The 26,351-nt window shown below is 43.6% G+C and overlaps 1 protein-coding gene across 1 annotated transcript; it reads left to right on the forward strand.

Annotated features, from left to right (window-relative positions):
• Positions 1 to 405: 405 nt before the first annotated feature.
• On the forward strand, positions 406 to 21,415 carry LOC123725461 (bMERB domain-containing protein 1). The gene is made up of 7 exons (XM_045691142.1): positions 406 to 774; positions 6,228 to 6,348; positions 11,734 to 11,807; positions 12,684 to 12,685; positions 16,458 to 16,570; positions 18,630 to 18,715; positions 20,942 to 21,415. Exons 1-7 carry the CDS (start codon positions 687 to 689, stop codon positions 21,055 to 21,057), a joined length of 600 nt encoding a protein of 199 aa, XP_045547098.1. The 5' UTR covers positions 406 to 686; the 3' UTR covers positions 21,058 to 21,415.
• Positions 21,416 to 26,351: the final 4,936 nt, after the last annotated feature.

Consider the following 26,351-nt stretch of genomic DNA (forward strand, 5'->3'; position numbering starts at 1 on the left):
ATCAAAAACGTCCAAGTGAAACTGATTATTGGCCCAGTCGTGCATCAACATAGCAACAGCCTATAGGTTCAACAGCGTGAAATGAGTCATCACGTCAGAGTCATATTGAACAGACCCCTAACAAGGTCCCACCTGCTCTGGCCACTCAGCTTCAGTGCATAGCCCTAGAGTATGTTCAATTCTTTGACATTCACTCGTTTGAAGGACTTGCTATTTCGAGAGTGATACTGTATTAGTGAAACATTTTCCTATTGTAAGCCTTCTGCTACACATATTCAGCACCTACGCTTAGTGTCATCGTGACATCTTCATTGGAAAAAAATGCTATTGCTAGAAATTCTTCTAATAAATAATTTTATGGAACACTAGTAGAAATGTATAGAAAATGCCGATTTCCAGCTTTGTATTTGAAAAATATGACACTGTTTCAACGCAAGCTTGGTGCCGTTTTTCTCCCTTTCTCTGGTTCGCAATGCGCGTGCGCTCTGCATCCATCTGTGTACCACACTTCGAGGAATTTGTAAGCTTAAATAAAGATGCTCGACGTCTCGGCTCCGCGGTGCCTTCGAATCGGCGAAACTGATTTATCCTGAAAGGAAAACAGAAGAGCAGAACTCAATATAGGATTTTAACACACCTTTCCACAACCCATTAAAGTCATAGTGTATCATAAATCAATTCCAGCTATGGAATTGAAGAAATCAATTTCTGATACCGAGCGCTCATTGAAGAGCTACGGCTCTGTATCGGAAACGGAATGGACAAAAGACAAAGGTGAGCGTCATTCATTGCAAAGTAACGTTTTGGCCTGTTATAATGGTTATTGCTCTGTGCAGAATAAAGCATGTGGTTTCAGATAAGGGATGTTGCGTTGCAAAACAACACCCGTTAATTGCAATGGGTCTGTGCATCTTTATTGTTTCCCAAATGTCATTCCCAGTGCCTTGAAAATAGAACAAATCTCCATGCATGTGCTTTGCTTTCAATGCATTTTGGAGGTGCATTTGACCAGTTATTCAGTGATAATAACCATATCATTCATATTTGAGAAGATCTTTCTCAGAATCATATAAAAAAAAAAAAAGTTTCCATTTATAATAGCTTACCCACTGTATTAACGGTATATATTACTACAGCACAAAGGAGAGGAGCCCCGAAATGTATACAGGTATGTAATACCCCATATCTACTAGCCTATTTCCATAACACTAAAGAAGGACTGCAATATGCCCAGCTCTTCGCTTTCAGCTGACTGTACATTCCAAAGTTGTCTGACTGGGTCTTTGGCCTAATATATTGAACTGCACCCCTTCCAGTCGATGGATGCAGCAGGGTAGAACAAGCTAGAAGCCTACCTGCTGGGCTGTGAGTGTCTGAGTCAATACCAGCATCACCAGCACTGATACCAGCAAGAAAGATGATATAAACAAACTGTAGAGACTGGCCAGAGATTTTCATCCTCCTCGTTTTCATCCCTTTTTTTATCAGTAAGATATCAATGCATTATGAAAGGTCTTTCGAAGGAAGATACATTTTAAAATAAATGTTTCAATAATGTTGTTTATATGACGTCCCACGGTCATTGTTCTTAATTTTACTGGTATCTATTTGTGATGTTATGGGTAGGCTAGGCTACCAAGCTGTCATCAGAACAGTATGATATATGTCTAATAATACAGACATAAAGAGAGTCATGGGGGGTAAACAGAGGTCAGAGGTGAGAGGTCAGATGTCAGAGGTCAGGAATGACAGAGTCATAACAAGAGGTCATATTGTGTGCTTTATGTAACCAGAGATCCACAGCAGAGAGTCCTGTCATGAGTCAGCCTCACACACCTACAGGGGTTAAGTTCAATATTCACTTGACTTATACCGGTAGTTATGTTTCATGGTCTATTTTGTGTAGGACTGTCTGTGTGACATCTGTATAGGCCTAACTGCAATTATGACTGTTTATCTGCATTCAGATGCTCACAATGTCTTCCTGTGCTATTTGACCATAACAGCCTGAATCAAACTTTCAGCAGAAATCAGCCCATTGGATCTTGGAATAATATATTCTTTGAGTGTCCTCTTCATTAATTCCATTGTTAGAATAGGAATGAAAAAGAGAGACGAGAGGGGTGTGCAGAAAGTCTGAGATTAATTCTTCAGCTCATGAATATGAATAGAAGAAGACTGCATCTATTTTTAGAGATAGACTCTCTTTCCCCATTCTCCTTCCCCATCCAGTACATAACCCCCCCCCCCCACACAACACACACACACACACACAGACACACAGACAGACACACACACACACACACACACACCTATTCATCATTCCCTTCCCCTGGTTCCTCCTTGTGTGTTCCAACTTTCAACTTCCATCTGTGTTGGGAGACGCATAGCTGAATACTAAAACACAGTGGGGAACATTACAATTAACACAGTACGTCTGGGCCCTGTTCATTAGGAGGAAAGCAGACTGAAACAGGGAGGGGCTACCAGACTTTGTCCAATAAGAAAATCCCATGTTCGTTTTCCATTACAAAACCTTTTTTTATCCATTGCATGCCCTAATGAACATAACCCTGAAGTGGCTGCTACGCAGATGATATTCACATGACAGATCTGCTTCTCCTCATCAAGCAGACATCTGTCCACCCTCCTCCTTCTGTCAAGGCTCTCATTATGCTGATCAGTTGATTGATAAAGAGATGTTCAGGGTATTGATTAGGCAATTTGTTTTAATGCAATTAGTGCGATTACATTGGGTTAATAACTAGCTTGGTTCTGCCAGTGATGACAGTGAAGCTACGTTGATAGGGAAGCCTGGTATTTCTAATAATAGTGACTGTGGGGACTGGGGAGGACTAAATTATGCTGTTACTGTATAGATTTAGTGCTAGATTCAATCCGTATTGCGGAAGATCTGCATTAAAATGTCAAGGTATTTTCCGGATTGAGTCGACATATACAGCGTTTTCCGCGAACGCGGGAACCTTGCCTTTAAATTTCAGCTATAAGGCCGTGATACTTCAGCGATTATTATTTAGGCTTTTGCTTTTCGATACAGTTCTGTGTGTAGGCCATACTGGGTCTGTTTTCCTGTAGTAGGTTTAGCATGATTCTTACTTTGTCTTTCAATGCTGCCTTCCATGGTGCCCACACAAGCATACCACGAAGAATGCATGCCCAATACATTGCTTCATACTAATCTTCCATACTTAACATTTGCCATGTAGCCAGGAGTGTATCTGAAGACCCCCATGAGTAATATCTTCCTCCTCTCTAATCCTGTTGATGGCTGAATGTGGACTACTGAGTACGGGAGTGTGTGCTGACTGAGTATGTACTGCGTTAAGATAACTTCCTCAACTCAGAGCAGTCGGCAGTTTAGATCCTTTGGGTGTTGTTCATTATAGACCTGGCTCTCTGCCATCATAATGGGCCAGTCAGGATTTTGTGTGGCTCGGTCCTATTGACAGTCAGCAGCAACTTGTGTGTGTGTGTGTCTTTGTATGAGGTAGAAAGAGAGTAGCGAGGGAGAGAAAGAGGAGAGAGGGAGAGAAAGATAGAGAGAGCAGTGAGGGGTCGAGAAAGGGAGAGAGAGAAACCACTTGGTATAAATCCTCCACAGTTTACCACACTGTGTTATTGACTGCAGAGACAACTATGTTGGTATCAGCAATGTTTTCATGCTGCGGTTACCACAGCAGGGAAAACACAGCCGCTACTTTTTATTCAAGGACTCGACGTCGAGCTAAGCATTGAATCTCATCAGCTATGAACAGTCACAGGATGCAATTTCGATTCTTGTTACATTTGTCTTAGACAAAAACAGTCACTCAAATGAATGTCAAAATCTCTTCCAGCCAAAAAGAAAAACAATAGAGGGACAAAATTGAGGTGACATCATTTTTTGTTAGTTACTTCCAAGATTTGGAACGCCACTACTTTCCCTTTTGTCGATTGTCTTTAAGAGTCCTGCCTCCACATTAGCACCCTGTAAAGGTCTCTGGATGGATAGCATTACCAGTAGTTGGTTGAGGAGTCACAGAACAGTCAGTTCACCATTCTGGCCTCGTAGCCTGTCTCTCTCCACAGAGAAAATCTGTCTGGAAGGCCTGTCTCCCAGCAGTACTGTACAGTACGTCCTTCTAACCCTGACTGAAATATTTACGTCCTGCCTAGTGGGGGATGGGAGGCTATAGTTTACAATGGATGTCCAAGGTGTGACATTAGAGGATAGGTGGTTGCCCCCTAGGCTTATGCCACAGGAGGTTGGTGGAACCTTCATTGGGGAGGACGGGCTCGTGGTAATGACTGGAGCGGAATTAGTGGAATGGTAACAAATACATCAAACACATGGATTCCAGATGTTTAATACCATTCCATTTCCGTCATTCTGGCTGTCATTATGAGCCGTTCTCCCTTCAGCAGCCTCCTGTGACCTATGCACTCTTTCTGACAATGGTAGCGTGATGATTGTTCTGTGGCTTAGTGCTATTGACTGCAATATGCGTTTATTAATCGCCCCCAGTTTGCTTTCTTGCTGACATAGGTTACACATTGGAGAAGCCTAGGATTATTGTTAGTAGTGTGTTCAGTTGGTTGACATTGGGATTGCGATGATCATTCAGTTGCTTATGCTGGCTTCACGTGCTCGTGGAAAATGGGAAGTCGTAAGTCTGACATGATTGTGTTGAAGTGATTTTGAAGTCGGAACAATTCTTTAAACAATAAGATTTTAGCTAGCTAACATTGCCAATAATAAAGTTAGTTAGCTTGTTTAACATTGACAATATGGTGAAACTAACTACATTCTCCATATTGATAAGGTTGTAATTGTCAAAAACAGATTTGTTGCCACCTTTTTGGTTCAAAAGGTGAAAGGTTGTGGTGAAACTTCACAACTCAGCAACTCGGCTAACAACCTTTTCTCCAAGTTTCCCGCTTGGAGGGTTATTAAAGTGAAATTTCCCACTAGGAACTAGGAGCTCACGATAACTCCAATAGCACTTGAACGCTGCATTAGTGACTAGCAATATAGGTTTATTATTCCATCAGTTTGCATTTCTATTGGCTTCACTGTGTTGCTATGTCCGGTCTTTGATTGCTATTGGTTGAATAGGTGGCTTTGTGAGGTCATTGGCCCCGGTTCAGGGTGAATTAGTCCAATCGGTGAAGAGTTACTCCAGGTCATTGATCTATGTCAGAACCAGTATCAGATTTCTCTCATCTCTTTGGCTTGAGGCCCTTCCCAATGTCTGCATCCCAAATGGCTTTCTATTCCCTATATAATGCACTATATAGGGAATAGGGTGCCATTTGGGAAACAACCACCGCCTTCAAGACCTCAACCCGTCAGCCCTTCCAAAGCCTCACTAACACTCAGAGTCAGTGACTCCTTCCATTATGTATTTTTATGCTCTTGATTCAGCGAGCGTCACACCAGAGTGCCTGAATATCTGGAATCGAATTTATGGTAGTCAGCTACTTCTTTCTTAGTCATCAGCCATTTTACTAGAACCTTCTATTCCTTTTAGGTGGGCACTGTGAGACACAATGACACATACCGTAGCTATCATCTGGACTTGTCTAAGTTTGCCAAGAAGCACTTTGACAGTGTGTGAGTGAGTCAGGTTTTTTGCTTTGAAGACCAGCTTTTGCTTTGAAGACAAGACTTGAAAAAGACAGCTCAAAAGCAACACCGTGCTTTTCATTTAGTCAAGAGAGAAATTCCATTTACATTTCAGATAATTTACTATGCGTATCTTGTCCCTTGACTTACTCGAGCGCCACATTCATAATTTGGACGTTGGATGGAGCAGGGAGTAGTGTTGTATTACTGTAAAATAATTCTGCCAAACAAGCCTTGGGCATTGTACTGGATAAAGGGAGGGGAATAATATGCAAGGCTAGACAGTAATGCAGTAATGCTTGGCAGGACCAAGTCCATTGTGATTCCATGTACTGTTCTTTAAGTCAGAGGAAGGAGGGAATAGGGAATAGGTCTCCTCTTCAGACTATTTGATGGTGCCAACAATAGAATAGGCCCTTTGGTACTGAAGTCCAGAAGTTGGTATTGTATTGGTATTTTATGAATGATCTATTGAAATATTTAAGACCAAAATATTTAGAAATCCCTCCCTCCCCTCCCTCCCTCCTGCCCTTCTCCCGATGTGTTAGAATGATGTAACTCACAATAGTGTTAAAACACAAAGTTTCCTCTCTCCCTCCAGGTCAGTCAGATGTGTCCATGGCAGAGAGCATCATGTCTCCAGATGAGATTGAAGTGGAGATGGCTCGCATCCAGCGCCTCAGGGAGGTGCTGGTAAGGAGGGAGTCCGAACTGCGCTTTATGTGAGTACTGTACAGAGACCATCAACACCACAATAAAATAATTACAGACTGCGGCTTTAATCAATCAATCAATCAAATGTATTTATAAAGCCCTTCTTACATCAGTTGATGTCACAAAGTGCTGTACAGAAACCCAGCCTAAAACCCCAAACAGCAAGCAATGCAGGTGTTGAAGCACGGTGGCTAGAAAAACTCCCCTAGAACGGCTAGAACCTAGGAAGAAATCTAGAAAGGAACCAGGCTATGAGGGGTGGCCAGTCCTCTTTTGGCTGTGCCGGGTGGAGATTATAACAGAACATGGCCAAGATGTTCAAATGTTCATAGATGACCAGCAGGGTCAAATAATAATAATCACAGTGGTTGTAGAGGGTGCAACAGGTCAGCACCTCAGGAGTAAATGTCAGTTGGCCGATCATTCAGAGTATCTCTACCTCTCCTGCTGTCTCTAGAGAGTTGAAAACAGCAGGTCTGGGACAGGTATCACGTCCGATGAACAGGTCAGGGTTCCATAGCCTCAGGCGACACAGTTGAAACTGGAGCAGCAGCACGACCAGGTGGACTGGGGACAGCAAGGAGCTATCAGGCCAGGTAGTCCTGAAGGATGGTCCTAGGCCTCAGGTCCTAAGAAAGAAAGAAAGAAAGAAAGAAAGAAAGAAAGAAAGAAAGAAAGAAAGAAAGAAAGAAAGAAAGAAAGAAAGAAAGAAAGAAAGAAAGAAAGAAAGAAAGAAAGAAAGAAAAAAGAGAGGGAGAATTAGAGAGGGCATACTTAAATTCACACAGGATACCGGATAAGACAGGAGAAATATTCCAGATATATCAAACTGACCCTAGCCCTCCGACACATAAAATATTGCAGCATAAATACTGGAGGCTGAGACAGCAGGGGTCAGGAGACACGAAGACGTGTTGGATTTGAATAATATTGAAGCTCATTGGAATAGATACATTGAATTTCCATTTTCTTCCAAGAGTGGGTGAATGTATTATGTACATTAAAGAGAGTACGTAGACTCTTTGGGACCCTTGAAAATAATGACACCCATACACATAAGCCTAACAGGTTTATACTGTGTATCCTGATGATAATGATATTATCCTGATGTAGATGTAGTAAAGCCATATTTCTGACACTGTGAATAATCAGTTAACGTGATTGCCAGCCTGCTCCATGCCAGTACAGAAAGGAGTTGGCTAAAGCAGAGACAGAACAGTATCCATTCTATTACAGTGCCTTCAGAAAGTATTCACACCTTTTCCACATTTTGTTGTGTTACAGCCTGAATTTAATATATATTACATTTGTCACTGGCCCACTCACAATACCCACATAATGATAAATTAAGAAAAAATGAAAAGCTGAAATATGTTCAACCCCTTTGTCATGCCAAGCCGGCCTACAAGTTCAGCCGTTAAACAAGTCACATAATAAGTTGCATGGACTAACTCTGTGTGTAATAATAGTGTGTAACATGATTTTTGAAAAACTACCTCATCACTGTACCCCACACATACAGATAATTGTATGGTACCTCAGTCGAGCACTTGAATTTCAAACACAGATTCAACCATAAAGACCAGGGAGGTTTTCCAATGCCTCGCAAAGAATGGCACCTATTGGTAGATGGGTAAAAATGAAAAAGCAGACATTGAATATCCCTTTGAGCATGGTGAAACTTAATTACATGTTGGATGGTCTATCAATACACCCAGTCACTAAAAGATGCAGGCGTCCTTCTTAATTCAGTTGCCAGAAGGAAGGAAACCTCTCAGGGATTTCACCAATGGTGACTTTAAAACAGTTACAGAGTTGAATGATGTGATAGGAGAAAACTGAGGATGGATCAACAACATTGTAGTTACTCCACAATACTAACCTAATTGAAAGAGTAAAAAGAAGGAAGCCTGTACAGAATAAAAATGTTCCAAAATAAGCATCCGGTTTGCAACAAGGTACTGCAAAAAATGTGGCAAAACAATTCACTTTTCTCCTGAATACAAAGTGTTATGTTTGGGGAAAATCCAATACAACACATGACAGCGTACCACTCTCCATATTTTCAAGCATAGTGGTGGCTGCATCATGCTATGGGTATGCTCGTAATCGTTAAGGACTGGGGAGTTTTTCAGGACAAAAAAATCAACTAAATGGAGCTAAGGACAGGCAACATCCTAGTGGATAACTGGGTTAACTCTGCTTTCCACCTTGACACTGTGAGATGAATTGACCCTTCAGCAGGACAATAACCTAAAACACAAGGCCACTTTCACATTACAGAGTATTTTGTGTAGATTGATTTAAATCCCAAATTAATCCCACTTTGTAACAACAAAATGTGGAAAAAGTCAAGGGGTGTGAATACTTTCTGAAGGCACTGTACTGTACATTCCCATTCATATCGTATATATGACAATTCATTATACTTACATATAATAATGATAAAAATAATAACGTATTGCATTTTTAAAGCGCTTTTCATTATACCGGATATTCTTAAAGTGCATAAAAAATATATAAAATACAAATAGAAGGAAAGAAATGGACCGACTGTCACGCCCTGACCTTATAGTTCCTTTTTATGTCTCTATTTTGGTTTGGTCAGGGGCGTGAGTTGGGGTGGGCATTCTATGTTCCCTATCTATGTTTTGTATTTCTTTGGTTTTTGGCCTGGTATGGTTCTCAATCAGGGACAGCTGTCTATCGTTGTCTCTGATTGGGAGCCATACTTAGGTAGCCCTTTTTCCACCTGTCTTTTGTGGGAAGTTGTTTTTGCATTGCTGTGAGAAGCCTGCGAAACTGTTCGTTCGTTGTGTTGCTTCTTGTTTTGGTTTTTGCTGGTTCACCGTTTATATTAAAGTATGATGAACCCAACCCACGCTGCGCCTTGGTCTCATTCCAACAACGGACGTTACATGACTAGAGAGGGCAACTGACACAAAGAACCCAGCTGACGCTACAAGAGACAAGGAGCTAGGACCTGAGGGTGCGGGTAGGGTTATGGAGGGAGAGCAGTTCTTTGCCATGAATACACTGGAAAGTCAGCAGAAGGGTTTTGAATTCAACCCGGAATGAGACAGCCAGTGCATAGATGCCAGGATGGGGGTGATGTGATGGTGTTTCCTCACTCACATCAGGAACCGGGCAGTCCTGTTCTGGACGTATTGGAGCTTCTGAGGACTCCTGTCACGGATCCCAGTGAAGAGAGTAATCCAGCCTTGAGGAGATAAAGGCATGGATGAGCTTCCCTGCGTCAGACTGAGTGAGGGTGGGACGGAGTTTGGCAATGTTCTTGAGGTGATAGAATAACACTTTACACAGTCGTCTGATGTGGCTGTCAAAGGTCAGTGAGGAATCAAGTTGTACAGGCAGATTGGAAACTGAGGGGGAGAGAGGAGTGATCTGTCCTGCAATGATGAGGTGTGTTAACGGTGAGTGCTGGACCTGGTGGGGGGTGCCAAGAAGTAGGGCCTCAGTTTTGCTGCTGTTCAGTTGAAGGAAGTTTTGCTTCATTCGTGCCCTTATCTGCTCACGGCAGGTGTTCAGACGGGCACTTGCATCAGAGGGACAGGGGGGCCATTTTTAGATACAGCTGGGTGTCATCAGCATAGCAGTGCAATGTGATTCCATGCCGGCTGATGACACGACCGAGGGGGACCATGTACAGGACAAACAGGATGGGTCCAATAACAGATCCTTGTGGGACACCACAATACTCATACTCAGTCCTGTCTGAGAGGTAGGAGTGGAACCAGCTCAGAGCTGATCCAGACAGTCCGATGGTGTTCCAGGAGGATGGGGTGGTTGACAGTGTCAAACACTGCTCTCAAGTCCAGGACGATCAGGAGACAGGGGGAGCCTGCAGCCGCCATCAGCAGGTCGTTGGGGATCTTATTGGTCTTGTCACGGGGTCAGGTGACCAGATGATCAGAAGTTCATGCTTGATTTTCAGGGGATCTTCTACCACCATATTGTGTCGCTATTGAGTTATAAACATTGAGAAAATATACAGTGAAATGTTTTGGTGTGATGGCAAATACAATCAATAGAAACTGGAAAGAGATCGATGGGAAGTGTGGCTTCATTAGCTTGGATGGCTTCATCAGTGAACAGTGATGCCAATACCTCCAGCTATGTGTGACTCAGACACACACACACACATTCTGTAGCAGATGGAGTGGCAGAGTGCAAAGCCTTCTGGATGCACCGTTGGGTTCTAGTGAGTGAGTAAACAACACATGGACGATAGGGGATATTGAGGAGGAGAGAAAAAGATGTTGAGGTTGAGAGACAGGAACAAGTGAGTGGGTGAGAAATTACAGGGGCTCGAAAGAGCAGAGGGAGAAGAGGCTGAAGAATGGGAACAGGGGAGAAAGAGGGAACTACAGGAGGTGGAGAGAGATGAAGGGAGGTAGGGAGGATAGCAGGGAGAGGGATGGAGGAAGAGGAGAGGGAGATGAAGAAGAGGGACAGGTAGAGAGTGGAGGAGGCAAAGGGGGAGAGGGGGAGGTGAGAGATGGAGGGATGGAGGGAGGGAGGGAGGGAGAGGAGACTGAGTAGGAACAGGGAGAGAGAGATGGAGGGAGGAGGAGGAAGGAGAGGTGTTTGGAGCTGGTGGATGAGTCATCAGTCTGTGATTTACAACAAAGAGACTTAAATCCCTGGTAGCTGTCACAGCGCTGCAGAGAGAAAGGTAGGGATGGATGGAGGGAGGGAAAGGAGGGGAGGAGAGGAAGAGAGAGGTGAATGTGAGGGGGTGGAGAGGGGGAGAGGGAGAGAGGAAGGGGGCAGAGAAGAGAGGGGAAAGAGAGAAAATGTGAAAGATGGAGTGATGGAGGGGAGGAGAGGGAAGGATGGAGGGATGGATGGGAAGGAGTGGAAAGAGAGGGAAGGAGAGATGGAGGGAGGGGAGGTGAAGAACAAGGGATGGAGGGAGGAAGGGGAGGAGAAGAGAGGGGGATGACATGACAGAGAGGTACCAGTAGGGTCCTCAGGGTGGGTCTTCAGGACCAGAGGATCTGGTAGAGGAGTGATTCATTCAACACTTTTCATCTGCCCACACTATTCCCTATATTACTGTAAAACACTATTTTTATAAGATATCTGTCAGTATGACTGCACAGTGTGTTTATTATGTACTGGGCCGCATTGATATATAGTAGGGCATTTTTATGTTAGGAAATGGATAGAATGGATAGCAGGCCCCATACCTTTTCAAATCCTATCCCGTTCCCCCTAGCTCACAGATCTGAAATAACTAGATGAATGCAAATTATGTCAATAGGCCTCCAATAGCCAGGTCACTTAGAGGAACCAAAATGGAACAGGGCCATAGAGTCACACTGTGCTTTACCCTTCCTAACTGGAATAAATGTTGTTGTCTTTTCCAGGGCGGATGACATCCAGCTCTGCAAAGACATCATGAGTCTGAAACAGGAGCTGAGGAAGGTGGTAACTGTACCAGGTAACTAACAGCAACAAATAGAGACAATCACAGTCACAACAGTTCCACTGCCCACAGCTATCCTACCCAATAACAGGCAGAAAAATCGACCATATATCAACCATATACCTGAGGTATATATTTAAGCAACAAAGCACAAGGGGGTGTGGTATAAGCCCAATATACCACGGCTAAGGGCTGTTCTTAGGTGCGACTCAACACGGATTGCCTGGATACAGCCTTTAGCAGTTGTATATTGGCCATATACCACAAACACCCGAGGTGCCTTATTGCTATTATAATAAGGATTGGACCCTTTTTTTAAAACATTTTCGCCTAAAATGACATACCCAAATCTAACTGCCTGTAGCTTGAGGACCTGAAGCAAGGATATGCATATTATTGATACCATTTGAAGTAAATACTTTGAAGTTTGTGTAAATGTGAAATTAATGTAGGAAAATATAACACATTAGATCTTGCATCTTTGAAATGCAAGAGAAAGGCCAACATGTAATATTCCAGGTTAGGCACACTTTTTAATTTAGCCACTAGACGGCAGTAGTGTTTGTACAAAGTTTTAGACTGATTCAATGAACCATTGCATTTCTGTTCAAAATGTTGTATCAAGACTGCCCAAATGTGCCTAATTGGTTTATTAATACATTTTCAAGTTCATAGCTGTGCACTCTCCTAAAACAATAGCATGGTATTCTTTCACTGTAATAGCTACAGTAAATTGGACAGTGCAGTTAGATTAACAAGAATCTAAGCTTTCTGACAATATCAGATATGTCTATGTCCTGGGAAATGTTCTTGTTACTTACAACCTCATGCTAATCACATTAGCCTATGTTAGCTCAACCGTCCCTGCAGGGGGGGACACTGATCCCGTAGAGGTTAAAAAAGATTTTAAGCTTTCTGCCCATATCAGATATGCCCTGGGAAATGTTCTCGTTACTTACAACCTCATGCTAATCACATTAGCGCACGTTAGCTCAACCTCCCGTGGGGGCGACACCAATCCCGTGGAGGTTAAACTGGTTACCAACGTCATTAGAGCAGTAAAAATAAATGTTTTGTCATAACTGTGATATACGGTCTGATATACCACGACTGTCAGTCAATCAGCATTCAGGGCTCAAAACCACTCAGTTTATCAATAACCATATATCCAGGTAACTAACGGCAACACAGACATCACAACACCTCCACTGGCTGCCCCCTCTCCTGTCCTCTTGCCTTTCCTATACTACCTGGCAACAGAGAGAAAAATGTACCATATAGTATTAACCATATAACTACAGCCAAGAAATCCACTACACACGCCCTGCCCTGTCCTATTCTACCCGGCAACATAACAGGGAGAAAAATGAGCCATACTGTCTGTCCCTCTAGGAAATAGAACAAGCATATCAGGATGTATCCTCAATGTACCCTTAGCTTAGCCAAATTGCTTCTGCATGCTGTAGAGCACATGTCAAACTCATTCCACGGAGGGTCGAGTGTCTGCGGGTTTTCGCTCCTCCCTTGTACTTAATTGATGAATTAAGGTCACTGATTAGTAAGGAACTCTCCTCACCTGGTTGTCTAGGTCTTAATTGAAAGGGAAAACACCCCTGCTGTAGTGAGTATAGACCCAAAAAATAGGGTAGAGGAGAAAAACTGCTACTGTATGCAGCTACCTACTGCTACATGGTGAGGTGATTTGTGGGTAGGTTCACTGCGGTAAAGTAGCCGCACAATTGATTGTAACTCTCAGGGACATGGGAGAGTTATGAGGCGGGGAGGTTCTTCCCCTCAGGTAGTTTAGAGCAGGCACAGTCATAATGGCCACACAGGCGCACAAACACACGCACGCATAGCTAACCGTAATGGCTATATGAGCCAATGGTCCATTTCCTGAGACTGTGGCCAAAGATTATTTCAACGAATACTACTTTATTTATACTTTCCTCCACAAATGATGTTAGGTCTATTTGTGGCCACGGCTGACAGCAGATGGAGTCAAATAGCCACTACAACTTCACAACTCTACAACGTCACAGTCTAGAGTTAGCTGTCTAGCCTGGTCCCAGACAGCACAAACAGATCTGGTACCAGGCTAGTTTCTCCTTTTGCTTATGAACTTGTGATGACATAGTGACTGGATCTGTATTAGTGATAATCTGGAATCGCAACAAACAAGAACAATGGAATGAATTGTTCATTAGAGCACACATAAAGCCTACATACTGTACAGATGCCATACTGCTTACATAGAAGCTAAATCCAGGACATTATGCATGACATTCATTGACATTTAGCACACATTCCAAATCAAATCTAATTCCTTACACCATTATGAGTCATAATATACCATACTCTATGTATCAATATGTATGTGACCCAACAAGCTTTGTTATTACCTCAGTACAGAGAGAAGGCAATAGCCCCACTGCTTTTCCTTTTCCATTTGACATTCCGATTTCTGCATCCGTCTATGCATTCCGGGGACACTATGACTCCAGGGAATGGCTGTACGGATCCAGTTCTATCCCGGTGGGAGAGAAAGAGCTGAGACTGCACTCCTCTCCTGCTTGGTGCCTCAGCTTTCCCACCTACTATTACTACTGTCAACAACACTGCACACTGTTCTCCATCTATTGCTGTGTGTGTGTGTGTGTGTGTGTGTGTGTGTGTGTGTGTGTGTGTGTGTGTGTGTGTGTGTGTGTGTGTGTGTGTGTGTGTGTGTGTGTGTGTGTGTGTGTGTGTGTGTGGCTCAGTCTATCACTGGGTCCCACAAGCGTGCATGCTCAGCCCTCTCCTGTACTTCCTGTTCACCCATGACTGCACGGCCATGCACGCCTCCAAATCAATCATCCAGTTTGCAGACAACACAACCGTAGTGGGCTTGATTACCAACGATGACGAGACAACCTAAAGAAAGGAGGTGAGAGCAGTCGGAGTGTGGTGTCAGGAAAACAACCTCTCACTCAACATCAACAAAACAAAGGAGATGATCATGGACTTCAGGAAACAGCGGAGGGAGCACCCCCTATCCACATCAACGGGACAGTAGTGGAGAAGGTGGAAAGTTTTAAGTTCCTCGGCTTACACATCACAAACAAACTGAAATGGTCCACCCTCACAGACAGTGTGGTGAAGAAGGCGCAACAGCGCCTCTTCAACCTCAGGAGGCTGAAGAAATGTGGTTTGTCACCTAAAACCCTCACAAACTTTTACAGGTGCACAATTGAGAGCATCCTGTCGGGCTGTATCACCGCCTGGTACGGCAACTGCACCACCCCTCAATCGCAAGGGTCTGCAGAGGGTGGTGCGGTCTGCACAACGCATCACCGGGGGTAAACTACCTGCCCTCCAGGACACCTACAGCACCTGATGTCACAGGAAGGCCAAAAAGATCATCAAGGACAACAACCACCTGAGTCACTGCCTGTTCACCCCGCTACCATCCAGAAGGCGAGGTCAGTACAGGTGCATCAAAGCTGGGACCGAGAGACTGAAAAACAGCTTCTATCTCAAGGTCATCAGACTGTTAAACAGCCATCACTAACACAGAGAGGCTGCTGCCTACATACAGACTCAAATCATTAGCCACTTTAATAAATGGATCACCAGTCACTTAAAAATAATTTTTAATAATGTTTACATATTATTAAACTTTAATAATATTTACACTTTAATAATGTTTACATATCTTGCATTACTCATCTCACATGTATATACTGTATTTTATACCATCTATTGCATCTTGCCTATGCCGCTCGGCCATTGCTCATCCATATATTTATATGTACATATTCTTATTCCATCCCTTTACATTTGTGTGTATTAGGTAGTTGTTGTGAAAATTGTTAGATTACTCGTTAGGTATTACTGCACTGCCGGAACTAGAAGCACAAGCATCTCGCTACACTCGCATTAACATCTGCTAACCATGTGTATGTGACCAATAAATTTGATTTGATTTCAGTGTGAAGGTCAGGGAATAAAGTCAAAATCCTTTCCAGAGAATTGGATACGGAGTTTATGAATATATGGCTGCTTATGCAAATGAACCCATTGGGCTCTGGTCAAAAGTAATGTCCTGTGTAGGGCATAGGATAACATTTGAGATTAATTCCATTAATATACGACTGCTTATGCAAATTCCCCCATTCAGACAGGACATTGCATCATTGAACAGCATTTGCATATTTTGTCTCCCGATTAGTTCTCATGAATTAAACACAAGGAGGACTATTTAAGAATCTAAATTTCTAGGACTCTATTCAATCCGCATCGCAAGTTCAGCTTTACAGCATGATTGAAATTTAAAGGCACCTGTCCCGCTTTAGTAGAGACTGCATTCACGGTATCACTGCATATGTCGGCTCAACTGGAAATTACTTTACATTTCAATCACTTGAGCTTTACAGATTGAATAGGGACCCTACTGTTTCTGATGTGAATCACTATTTGGTAGCATGCGCTGCCTTCCCAGGAAGTTTCCTCTTCCCCTGTAGCTCAGTATCTCACAAATGTTGTATCAGTTGAGAAATGTATTTAATATAAGATAAAAATATACTTTTTAGTTTGATATAAAACATCAATCATCTTTCAAATCTAACCCCCTCTTTACCTCCCTCCCTCTATCCCCTTCCCTCTCTCCCTCTCTTCTTCCTCCAGAGAGAGAAGACCAAGAAACAGAGACAGTGGGAGGAGGAGTTGATCCTGAAAATCCATAAACTGGTGCAGAAGAGGGATTTCCTAGTGGACGATGCAGAGGTGGAGAGATTAAGGTAGAACTGTGGTCCGAGGGAGGTGGAGGGAGGGAGGTGGGAGAGAGTGAGGGAGGTGGAGGGAGGGAGCTGGAGAGAGGGAGGTGGAGGGAGGGAGCTGGAGAGAGGGAGGGAGAGAGATGGAGAGAGGGAGGTGGAGGGATGGAGGGAGGTGGAGAGATTAAGGTAGAACTGTGGTCCGAGGGAGGGAGCTGGAGAGAGGGAAAGAGATGGAGAGAGGGAGGTGGAGGGAGGGAGCTGGAGAGATTAAGGTAGAACTGTGGTCCGAGGGAGGTGGAGGGAGGGAGCTGAAGAGAGGGAGGTGGAGGGAGGTGGAGGGGAGGGAGCTGGAGAGAGGGAAAGAGATGAAGAGAGGGAGGTGGAGGGAGGGAGCTGGAGAGATTAAGGTAGAACTGTGGTCCGAGGGAGGTGGAGGGAGGGAGCTGAAGAGAGGGAGGTGGAGGGAGGGAGCTGGAGAGAGGGAAAGAGATGAAGAGAGGGAGGTGGAGGGAGGGAGCTGGAGAGATTAAGGTATAACTGCCCAACGGTCTGAGGGAGGGGAAGAGAATATGGTCTAACTGCCAGACAGTCTGAGGGAGGTTGTGAGAATAAGGTCTAACTGCCAGACAGTCTAAGGGAGGTGGAGAGATTACGGTCTAACTGCCAGACAGTCTGAGGGAGGTGGAGAGATTACGGTCTAACTGCCAGACAGTCTGAGGGAGGTGGAGAGATTACGGTCTAACTGCCAGACAGTCTGAGGGAGGTGGAGAGATTACGGTCTAACTGCCAGACAGTCCGAGGGAGGTGGAGAGATTACGGTCAAACTGCCAGACAGTCCGAGGGAGGTGGAGAGATTACGGTCTAACTTGCCAGACAGTCTGAGGGAGGTGGAGAGATTATGGTCTAACTGCCAGACAGTCTGAGGGAGGTGGAGAGATTACGGTCTAACTGCCAGACAGTCTGAGGGAGGTGGAGAGATTACGGTCTAACTGCCAGACAGTCCGAGGGAGGTGGAGAGATTACGGTCAAACTGCCAGACAGTCCGAGGGAGGTGGAGAGATTACGGTCTAACTGCCAGACAGTCCGAGGGAGGTGGAGAGATTACGGTCCAACTGCCAGACAGTCTGAGGGAGGTGGAGAGATTACGGTCTAACTGCCAGACAGTCTGAGGGAGGTGGAGAGATTACGGTCTAACTGCCAGACAGTCCGAGGGAGGTGGAGAGATTACGGTCTAACTGCCAGACAGTCTGAGGGAGGTGGAGAGATTACTGTCTAACTGCCAGACAGTCTGAGGGAGGTGGAGAGATTACAGTCTAACTGCCAGACAGTCTGAGGGAGGTGGAGAGATTACGGTCTAACTGCCAGACAGTCTGAGGGAGGTGACACATGACCACATTTCAACTCCTTATCATCTCCACTTCCTCTTCTACGTTGGTCCCCCTTGGTCTCTCACTTACTCCCCATCCTCTGCCTGCTATCTTGGTCCCCCTTGGTCTCTCACTTACTCCCCATCCTCTGCCTGCTATCTTGGTCCCCCTTGGTCTCTCACTTACTCCCCATCCTCTGCCTGCTATCTTGGTCCCCCCTTGGTCTCTCACTTACTCCCCATCCTCTGCCTGCTATCTTGGTCCCCCCTTGGTCTCTCACTTACTCCCCATTCTCTGCCTGCTATCTTGGTCCCCCTTGGTCTCTCACTTATTCCCCATTCTCTGCGTACTATCTTGGTCCTCCTTTTCTTTGACATTTACTTACAGACAGCAAAGCTGATATGAGATCACAGTGTGTCTGTCATTCAGTGAATGTATGGAGTATTGAGGATATTGAGAAGTAAACTGCAACGGACAGATTGCGAGACATTCTTGGAAACAAAGCAATGTGCATGGAGATTTTATGTGCCGTAAATAGTCACTAACTTTATGGAATAGGAGTATGGCCGCAGGGTATGTTACAGTCTGGAATGTGACAACTGTTTAGGGGCAAATGCCTTGGTACGTACATATGGGGCTATTCTACAGACTATGTGACGTTTTGCCATTGAGTAAGGGGTAACCACTAACTGTAACCCATATCCTCTCTACAGGGAGCAGGAGGAGGACAAGGAGATGGCTGAGTTCCTGAGACAGAAGTTGATGCCTCTGGAGAAGCTGGCCAGAGAAGCTGCCCAAAGTGAGTAGTATCCTTCATACAAAACACACACTAGTACATAATCAATAGCTTAAATTCAATACACGTGTAGGACGCAGTGCAATGAAATGCTTACAGGTTCACCCTCTTGACAATGCAACAACAACATAGTCATGGTCACAGTGGCCTTGATGAAAACGCTCAAGTACATATTAAAAGCACATATACAGTAAAGATGTAGATATATACTGCTCAAAAAAATAAAGGGAACACTAAAATAACACATCCTAGATCTGAATTAATGAAATAATCTTATTAAATACTTTTTTCTTTACATAGTTGAATGTGCTGACAACAAAATCACACAAAAATAATCAATGGAAATCCAATTTATCAACCCATGGAGGTCTGGATTTGGAGTCACGCTCAAAATTAAAGTGGAAAACCACACTACAGGCTGATCCAACTTTGATGTAATGTCCTTAAAACAAGTTAAAATGAGGCTCAGTAGTGTGTGTGCCTCCACGTGCCTGTATGACCTCCCTACAACGCCTGGGCATGCTCCTGATGAGGTGGCGGATGGTCTCCTGAGGGATCTCCTCCCAGACCTGGACTAAAGCATCCGCCAACTCCTGGACAGTCTGTGGTGCAACGTGGCGTTGGTGGATGGAGCGAGATATGATGTCCCAGATGTGCTCAATTGGATTCAGGTCTGGGGAACGGGCGGGCCAGTCCATAGCATCAATGCCTTCCTCTTGCAGGAACTGCTAACATACTCCAGCCACATGAGGTCTAGCATTGTCTTGCATTAGGAGGAACCCAGGGCCAACCGCACCAGCATATGGTCTCACAAGGGGTCTGAGGATCTCATCTCGGTACCTAATGGCAGTCAGGCTACCTCTGGCGAGCACATGGAGGGCTGTGCGGCCCCCCAAAGAAATACCACCCCACACCATGACTGACCCACCGCCAAACCGGTCATGCTGGAGGATGTTGCAGGCAGCAGAACGTTCTCCACGGCGTCTCCAGACTCTGTCACGTCTGTCACATGTGCTCAGCGTAAACCTGCTTTCATCTGTGAAGAGCACAGGGCGCCAGTGCCGAATTTGCCAATCTTGGTGTTCTCTGGCAAATGGGCTGTAAGCACAACCCCCACCTGTGGACGTCGGGCACTCATACCACCCTCATGGAGTCTGTTTCTGACCGTTTGAGCAGACACATGCACATTTGTGGCCTGCTGGAGGTCATTTTGCAGGGCTCTGGCAGTGCTCCTCCTGCTCCTCCTTGCACAAAGGCGGAGGTAGTGGTCCTGCTGCTGGGTTGTTGCCCTCCTACGGCCTCCTCCACGTCTCCTGATGTACTGGCCTGTCTCCTGGTAGCGCCTCCATGCTCTGGACACTACGCTGACTTGACAGACACAGCAAACCTTCTTGCCACAGCTCGCATTGATGTGCCATCCTGGATGAGCTGCACTACCTGAGCCACTTGTGTGGGTTGTAGACTCCGTCTCATGCTACCACTAGAGTGAAAGCACCGCCAGCATTCAAAAGTGACCAAAACATCAGCCAGGAAGCATAAGAACTGAGAAGTGGTCTGTGGTCACCACCTGCCGAACCACTCCTTTATTGGGGGTGTCTTGCTAATTGCCTATAATTTCTACCTGTTGTTTATTCCATTTGCACAACAGCATGTTACATTTATTGTCAATCAGTGTTGCTTCCTAAGTGGACAGTTTGATTTCACAGAAGTGTGATTGACTTGGAGTTACATTGTGTTGTTTAAGTGTTCCCTTTATTTTTTTGAGCAGTGTATAATACCAAGCAGATTAGTTTTGTCATATCCAGAGTCACAGACCATGAGTGGCCCTGACTGTCATACAGTTTCATACCAGGCACACTGGCTCTGTCACATTAGGTCAAGACCGAGATAAATCAAGTGGCAACAAGGGACAACTGACAAGCCACGTAATGGAATTAGTGTGATAGCAGCTGACTCAAATCATATCAGAATATCGATTCGAGAACAGAGTCTTAGTTGTTATGGCGTTGATTTAATCTAATCATGGCTTGGACTTCATTCAGACAGATTCAAAGATGGGAATCCTAGAGAAATGGCTGTGCCTTTTTCCATTTCCATCTAAAACCACAGAGAACGTGTCCAAATGTGCACCCCTATACGAGCCCCTGGTAGGAGTGCAAAAATGTGTGCACTATGTTGGGAGTAGGGTGCCTATGACATCTCAGATTTGCCCATACTCTCTTACCCTAGATCCCCAGAAGCCCAAGAGACAAGTCCCTGATCCTCCGCCCACCAAGCCGACCATCACCAAGTCCATCACCATCATCAAGGACTGCTGCGGAGCCACCCAGTGTTGTATCATGTAACCGTGGTTACAGAGGAGTTGAGGACAGTACACCCTCCCATTCACAGCACCACCCTAGTAACAACAACACAGTCACACTGTACATCTGTCACCTGACCTGGTCTCTTGGTGTCATATCACCTATAGTTACATCATTTCCTGTGATCCAGAGAACCCTGGTGCAAAATGGACACCCATATAGAGGTGATAGATGGACAGGCATGGCCACATGTAAATACAGTAAATGATGGAAATGAAATACGTGGCACTATATAATGTTAAAAGGCAATTGGAAATTGAATATATGGGACCTGTACAGTATTGTAAGCAAGCAACATAAGCTACAATTACATTTCAATTGATCATTTAGGGACTCATTACATCCCCTCTTGAAACATTCTTCAGAGATCAATAATGACATATATTCCTCAGATTAAAAGCACAACATCCTGTACCCGAACCACAAACGCATCATACCAAGGTTCTCTGTCCACCAGGAAATGACATCATGACTTAATTGTTATTCACTTTGTCATTTTGATAACGGGTATTTACTGTATGCTTCCATTCCAACCCTTTAACGGAACAACTAGAACTCCTCTCAGACTTAGGACTGTATGCTTAACAGGGTGGGGTCAATACCATTTAAATTCAGTCGATTACTTACCGAATTACCAGATTTTAAAATGAATTGATCCAACCCTGATGCTCTGGAACTGTAGATAATGAAACACTTCACTCACTGCAGTACATTTTTTTACCCCTTTATTGTAAAGGTATACTTCCTATATAAACAGTATTACTGAACACAGTTGCTATGATACCATTTACATTGGCAAGCTGAACAATCGCATGATTGAGTTATTTTGTTATTCTATGATGTATATTAACGTGTCAATAACCAGTATACATGCATTTATGTTGCTAAGACAAAGTCAGCCTTACAACTGGTCATTCTTATCTTCACCAAAACATAGTGGTAGTTATTACCATGGTATCACTACAATATTATTCATGATTACCCTACAATGAATAAGTATCGGAAGGAAAACAATTAGCGTCATACTACAAGTCTTGCAATTTATTGTACATGCCTTTAAGATTCTGGAAAAGAGTTTGTTGGAATCTAATGTTTGTAGAAGATTAGGGAGTCCTGTTCAACAAAGTGACCCTCTACTTCAGATTATTTTCCTCTAACCCCACGCCTCCCTTTGGGTAGATCTCAGAAGTATTTTCCTTGACTCATCAAGTCCTTCTCCTTGCTTCCATCAGAGGTTTTGAGAAGCAAAGAATTGAGGAAAACACTGAGACCCATCCCTGGACTTTGTTCTGTAGTATATTAGTGATGCTTTAATGTCCGAATTGAACAATATGCATAAATGAGCCGAAATTACCTGTACATATACAGTACCAGTCAAAAGTTTGGACACACTTACTCATTACAGGGTTCTTTATTTTTCTATTTTCTACATTGTAGAATAATAGTGAAGACATCAAACCTATGAAATAACACATATGGAATCATGTAGTAACCAAAACAAGTGTTAAATCAAAATATATTTTATATTTGAGATTCTTCAAAGTAGCCACTCTTTGTCTTGATGACAGCTTTGCACACTCTAGGCATTCTCTCAACCAGCTTCATGAGGTAGTCACCTGGAATGTATTTCAATTAACAGGTGTGCCTTGTTAAAAGTGAATTTGTGGAAACCTATTTCCTTCTTAATGCGTTTGAGCCAATCAGTTGTGTTGTGACAAGGTAGGGGCGGTATACAGAAGATAGCCCTATTTGGTAAAATACCAAGTCCATATTATGGCAAGAACAGCTCAAATAAAAGAGAAACGACAGTCCATCATTACTATAAGAGATTAAGCTCAGTCAATGCGGAAAATTAAGAACTTTGAAAGTTTAAGTGCTGTCGCAAAAACCATCAAGCGCTATGATGAAACTGGCTCTCATGAGGACCGCCACGGGAAAGGAAGAACCAGAGTTCATTCGAGTTACCAGCCTCAGAAATTGCAGCCCAAATAAATGTTTCACAGAGTTAAAGTAACAGACACATCTCAACATCAACTGTTCAGAAGAGACTGCGTAAATCAGGCCTTCATGGTCGAATTGCTGCAAAGAAATCACTACTAAAAGGACACCAATAATAAGAAGAGACTTGCTTGGGCCAAGAAACACGAGCATGCAGTAAAGGAAATCTGTCCTTTGGTCCGTTGAGTCCAAATTTAAGATATTTGATTCCAACCCGCCATGTCTTTGTGTGACGAGTAGGTGAACGGATGATCTCTGCATGTGTGGTTCCCACCATGAAGCATGGAGGAGTTGGTGTGATGGTGTTTTGCTGGTGACACTGGCAGTGATTTATTTAGAATTCAAGGCACACAACCAGCATGGCTACCAGAGCATTCTGCAGCGCTACACCATCCCATCTGGTTTGCACTTAGCGGGACTATCATTTGTTTTTCAACAACCAAAAATAACACCTCCAGGCTGTGTAAGGGCTTTTTGACCAAGGAGAGTTGGAGTGCTGCATCAGATGACCTGGCCTCCACAATCACCTGACCTCAACCCAATTGAATTTGACCATAAAGGAAAAGCAGCCAACAAGTGCTCAGCATATGTAGGAACTCTTTCAAGACTGTTGGAAAAGCATTCCTAATGAAGCTGGTTGAGAGAATGCCAAGAGTGTGCAAAGCTGTCATCAAGGCAAAGGGTGGCTACTTTGAAGAATCTAAAATATATTTTGATTTGTTTAAAACTTTTTTGGTTACTACATGATTCCATGTGTGTTATTTCATAGTTGATGTATTCACTGTTATTCTAACAATGTAGAAAATAGTAAAAATAAAGAAAAACCCTTGAATGTGTAGGTGTGTTCAAACTTTTGAATGGTACTGTATTTCAATAAAAGGCATCTTTCAGGAATTCACTGTTTTTCTAAGTCATTTAAAGGGATCGTTCAGTTTGAAGTTTTAGTAACATTGCTAAATTACCAGCTAGCAAACCATAAAACCCTTTGCACTTACTGTCACTTTCAGCAAGTAAAAAATATAACACCTTTATCTAGCCCTTTAAGAGAAACTCAAGTCAAAAATAAAGAGGAAGGAGTAATGCTTGAGTGATTTATTCAACAGAAATCATTTGGTCCCCTCAACATCAATGAAAACGGTTACAACAACGTCTTGTATGTGTATGGTGAGGTGAGGTGAAGGGGAACAGGGAGAAGGAACGATAGAACACTTCAGTGAAACAAATACAGAACAGAAAAATTATCACAAAGGATAACCTTGATGACAAAAACTGCAGGGGGTGAGTTCCATGGGAGTACAACAGAGACTGTAAGAGAAGTGCAAACAAACATTGACAGACATGGTATTATCCAAAATATCACCCTATTCCCTATATAGTGCACTACTTTTGACCAGAGTTCATATACAGTAGTGCACTATATAGGGAATATGCTGCCGTTTCAGATGCAGACCATGATATACTCACTTCGAGATACAATTAATTCGCACTATAGTGGAGTCCGATACAAATTATCCAACGACAAAACCTTGCAAAACATTTTTTTTTTTCACCTCAGAAATGAACAAACCCACAATAAACCTCCTTTTACAAGAACCAAAGCTATGCAAAGGTGCATACGGAGTACTTTACCAGTACATGCTGCTTTTTATTGATGTAAGCAAACTTATGACAATTGTACCTCTTATTTTTAACTCTGCCTTCTGAGATAGTGGACACTGTAGCACCTGGGAGTTAGTTCCTAACGTAAAACGCAGTTGTATCTTTCGAGCAAACTAAAGTATAATTTAAGTTTTAGAGCACAATTTTAAGGCAACTTTTAGTGCCGATTGTCCCTTTGTTAAAGAGAGAAATAAGATTCTGCCCATTGTTAAAACTGGGTCTAACACTTTTGGAAGATTCTGAGCCTTTAGCCGTTATACCTCAATATACCGTATCGAAATCAGCTCAAGATTCTGGGAAATCCACCTCCTTTACTGAGTGAGTAATGTAATTAGAAACAGGAAGGGGCTTCCAAAACACAAAAGTCTAGTAACTAACGAGGAGAATCAAATTAGATGCTAATTTGAAACACAGTCAACAGGAAAAACACTAACAGGACAGGAATCTGAGCAGCCATATTGGCTCTTGGCAAGAAGATCACTATCATGGGCTCTGGCCCAATTTCTCTGGTCTTCAACTGAATCTCCAACACATACAGTAACACTGACAGAAGGAAGACATTTTTGGATCAAAGGAGATGGACATCAGGGCCCTGGCCCAATTCTCTGGTCTTTTCTGCATCTTCAACAGTAGCACAAGAGAGAAAACGGCATCTTTCAACATCCGTTCATGGGATGCTGTTTTTCCCTTACATCATGTCATGCCTTCTACTTTCCAAACCATGCTTGTCGGTAGGAACTCAATGTCATAACTTTGGGGTTGGTTGGTACAATCAGCACTCTCATCAACACGTAGGATAGGCAACAACAAAAAATAAATCTATAGACAATCACAAATAAAAATGTTATGTAAAGACGAATGAGGTTTGGTATGTCTCCAGTCCATTCAGACGCCATCCCTTACTAAGCGCCATGGCAGATACAAGCCATTGTAAGAGCCAGGCGTTGTCCAGGCACGGGCCTTTGTCCCTTTCGGGGGGGCCTCAGGGGCCCCTCTTGCTGTTTCATGTGCAGCTGGAGCACACAAGTGCCCATCTCTTCTCTCCACTTTTACTAAAAACACCAAGTCTATCTCAATGTTTTAAAAATCAAAAATCCCAGCTCCTCTACTCAACCAGTAGAGACAACACTGAAAATGTAGACAAAAGCAACAAGGTTGAACAAAAACAACCTTGGGCGTTTCCACCCAGGAGTGGGGAGGGTGTGTGTGTGTGATGTACGGTAACCAGGAGTGGGGGGGGGGTGATGTAAACAATACCTCTAATATATGGTTTCTGCGGAAACAAGACAACTTCAACTAATTTCTTTAAAAATGCAGTTCACTAACAGTCTGATTTCTGACCTATTAGGTTTACACCATACATAAAATGTTTATTTTATCACAACCTGCATATTACACACCACCTATAAGTTATTCAAGTGTAAAACCGCACTCAATCTCTAAAAATACAAAAACAGAAATTATTTCGAGCTTAGCTTCCGGCTGGCAAACAGTGTCACCATATCTTTGTTCACGCTGCCATCTAAGCTTTTTAACACTTGGTCCAAGTATTCAGGGGTCTCGGCTTCTGCCTTGCCTAAATAACGGCCCAAGGCAGACTGGCCCCTCAACCTCGTCAA

This window comes from Salmo salar, chromosome ssa12, assembly GCF_905237065.1.
Source record: "Salmo salar chromosome ssa12, Ssal_v3.1, whole genome shotgun sequence".
NCBI lineage: Eukaryota > Metazoa > Chordata > Actinopteri > Salmoniformes > Salmonidae > Salmo > Salmo salar.

What these genes read in the sequence shown, in the direction of transcription:
- LOC123725461 (XM_045691142.1), top strand. Translation starts at nt 687, where the DNA reads ATGGAATTGAAGAAATCAATTTCTGATACCGAGCGCTCATTGAAGAGC. An exon ending in GAGTCCGAACTGCGCTTTAT is followed by an intron (nt 6,349 to 11,733) that starts GTGAGTACTGTA and finishes TGTCTTTTCCAG; the next exon opens with GGCGGATGACATCCAGCTCT. An exon ending in GCAGAGGTGGAGAGATTAAG is followed by an intron (nt 16,571 to 18,629) that starts GTAGAACTGTGG and finishes TCCTCTCTACAG; the next exon opens with GGAGCAGGAGGAGGACAAGG.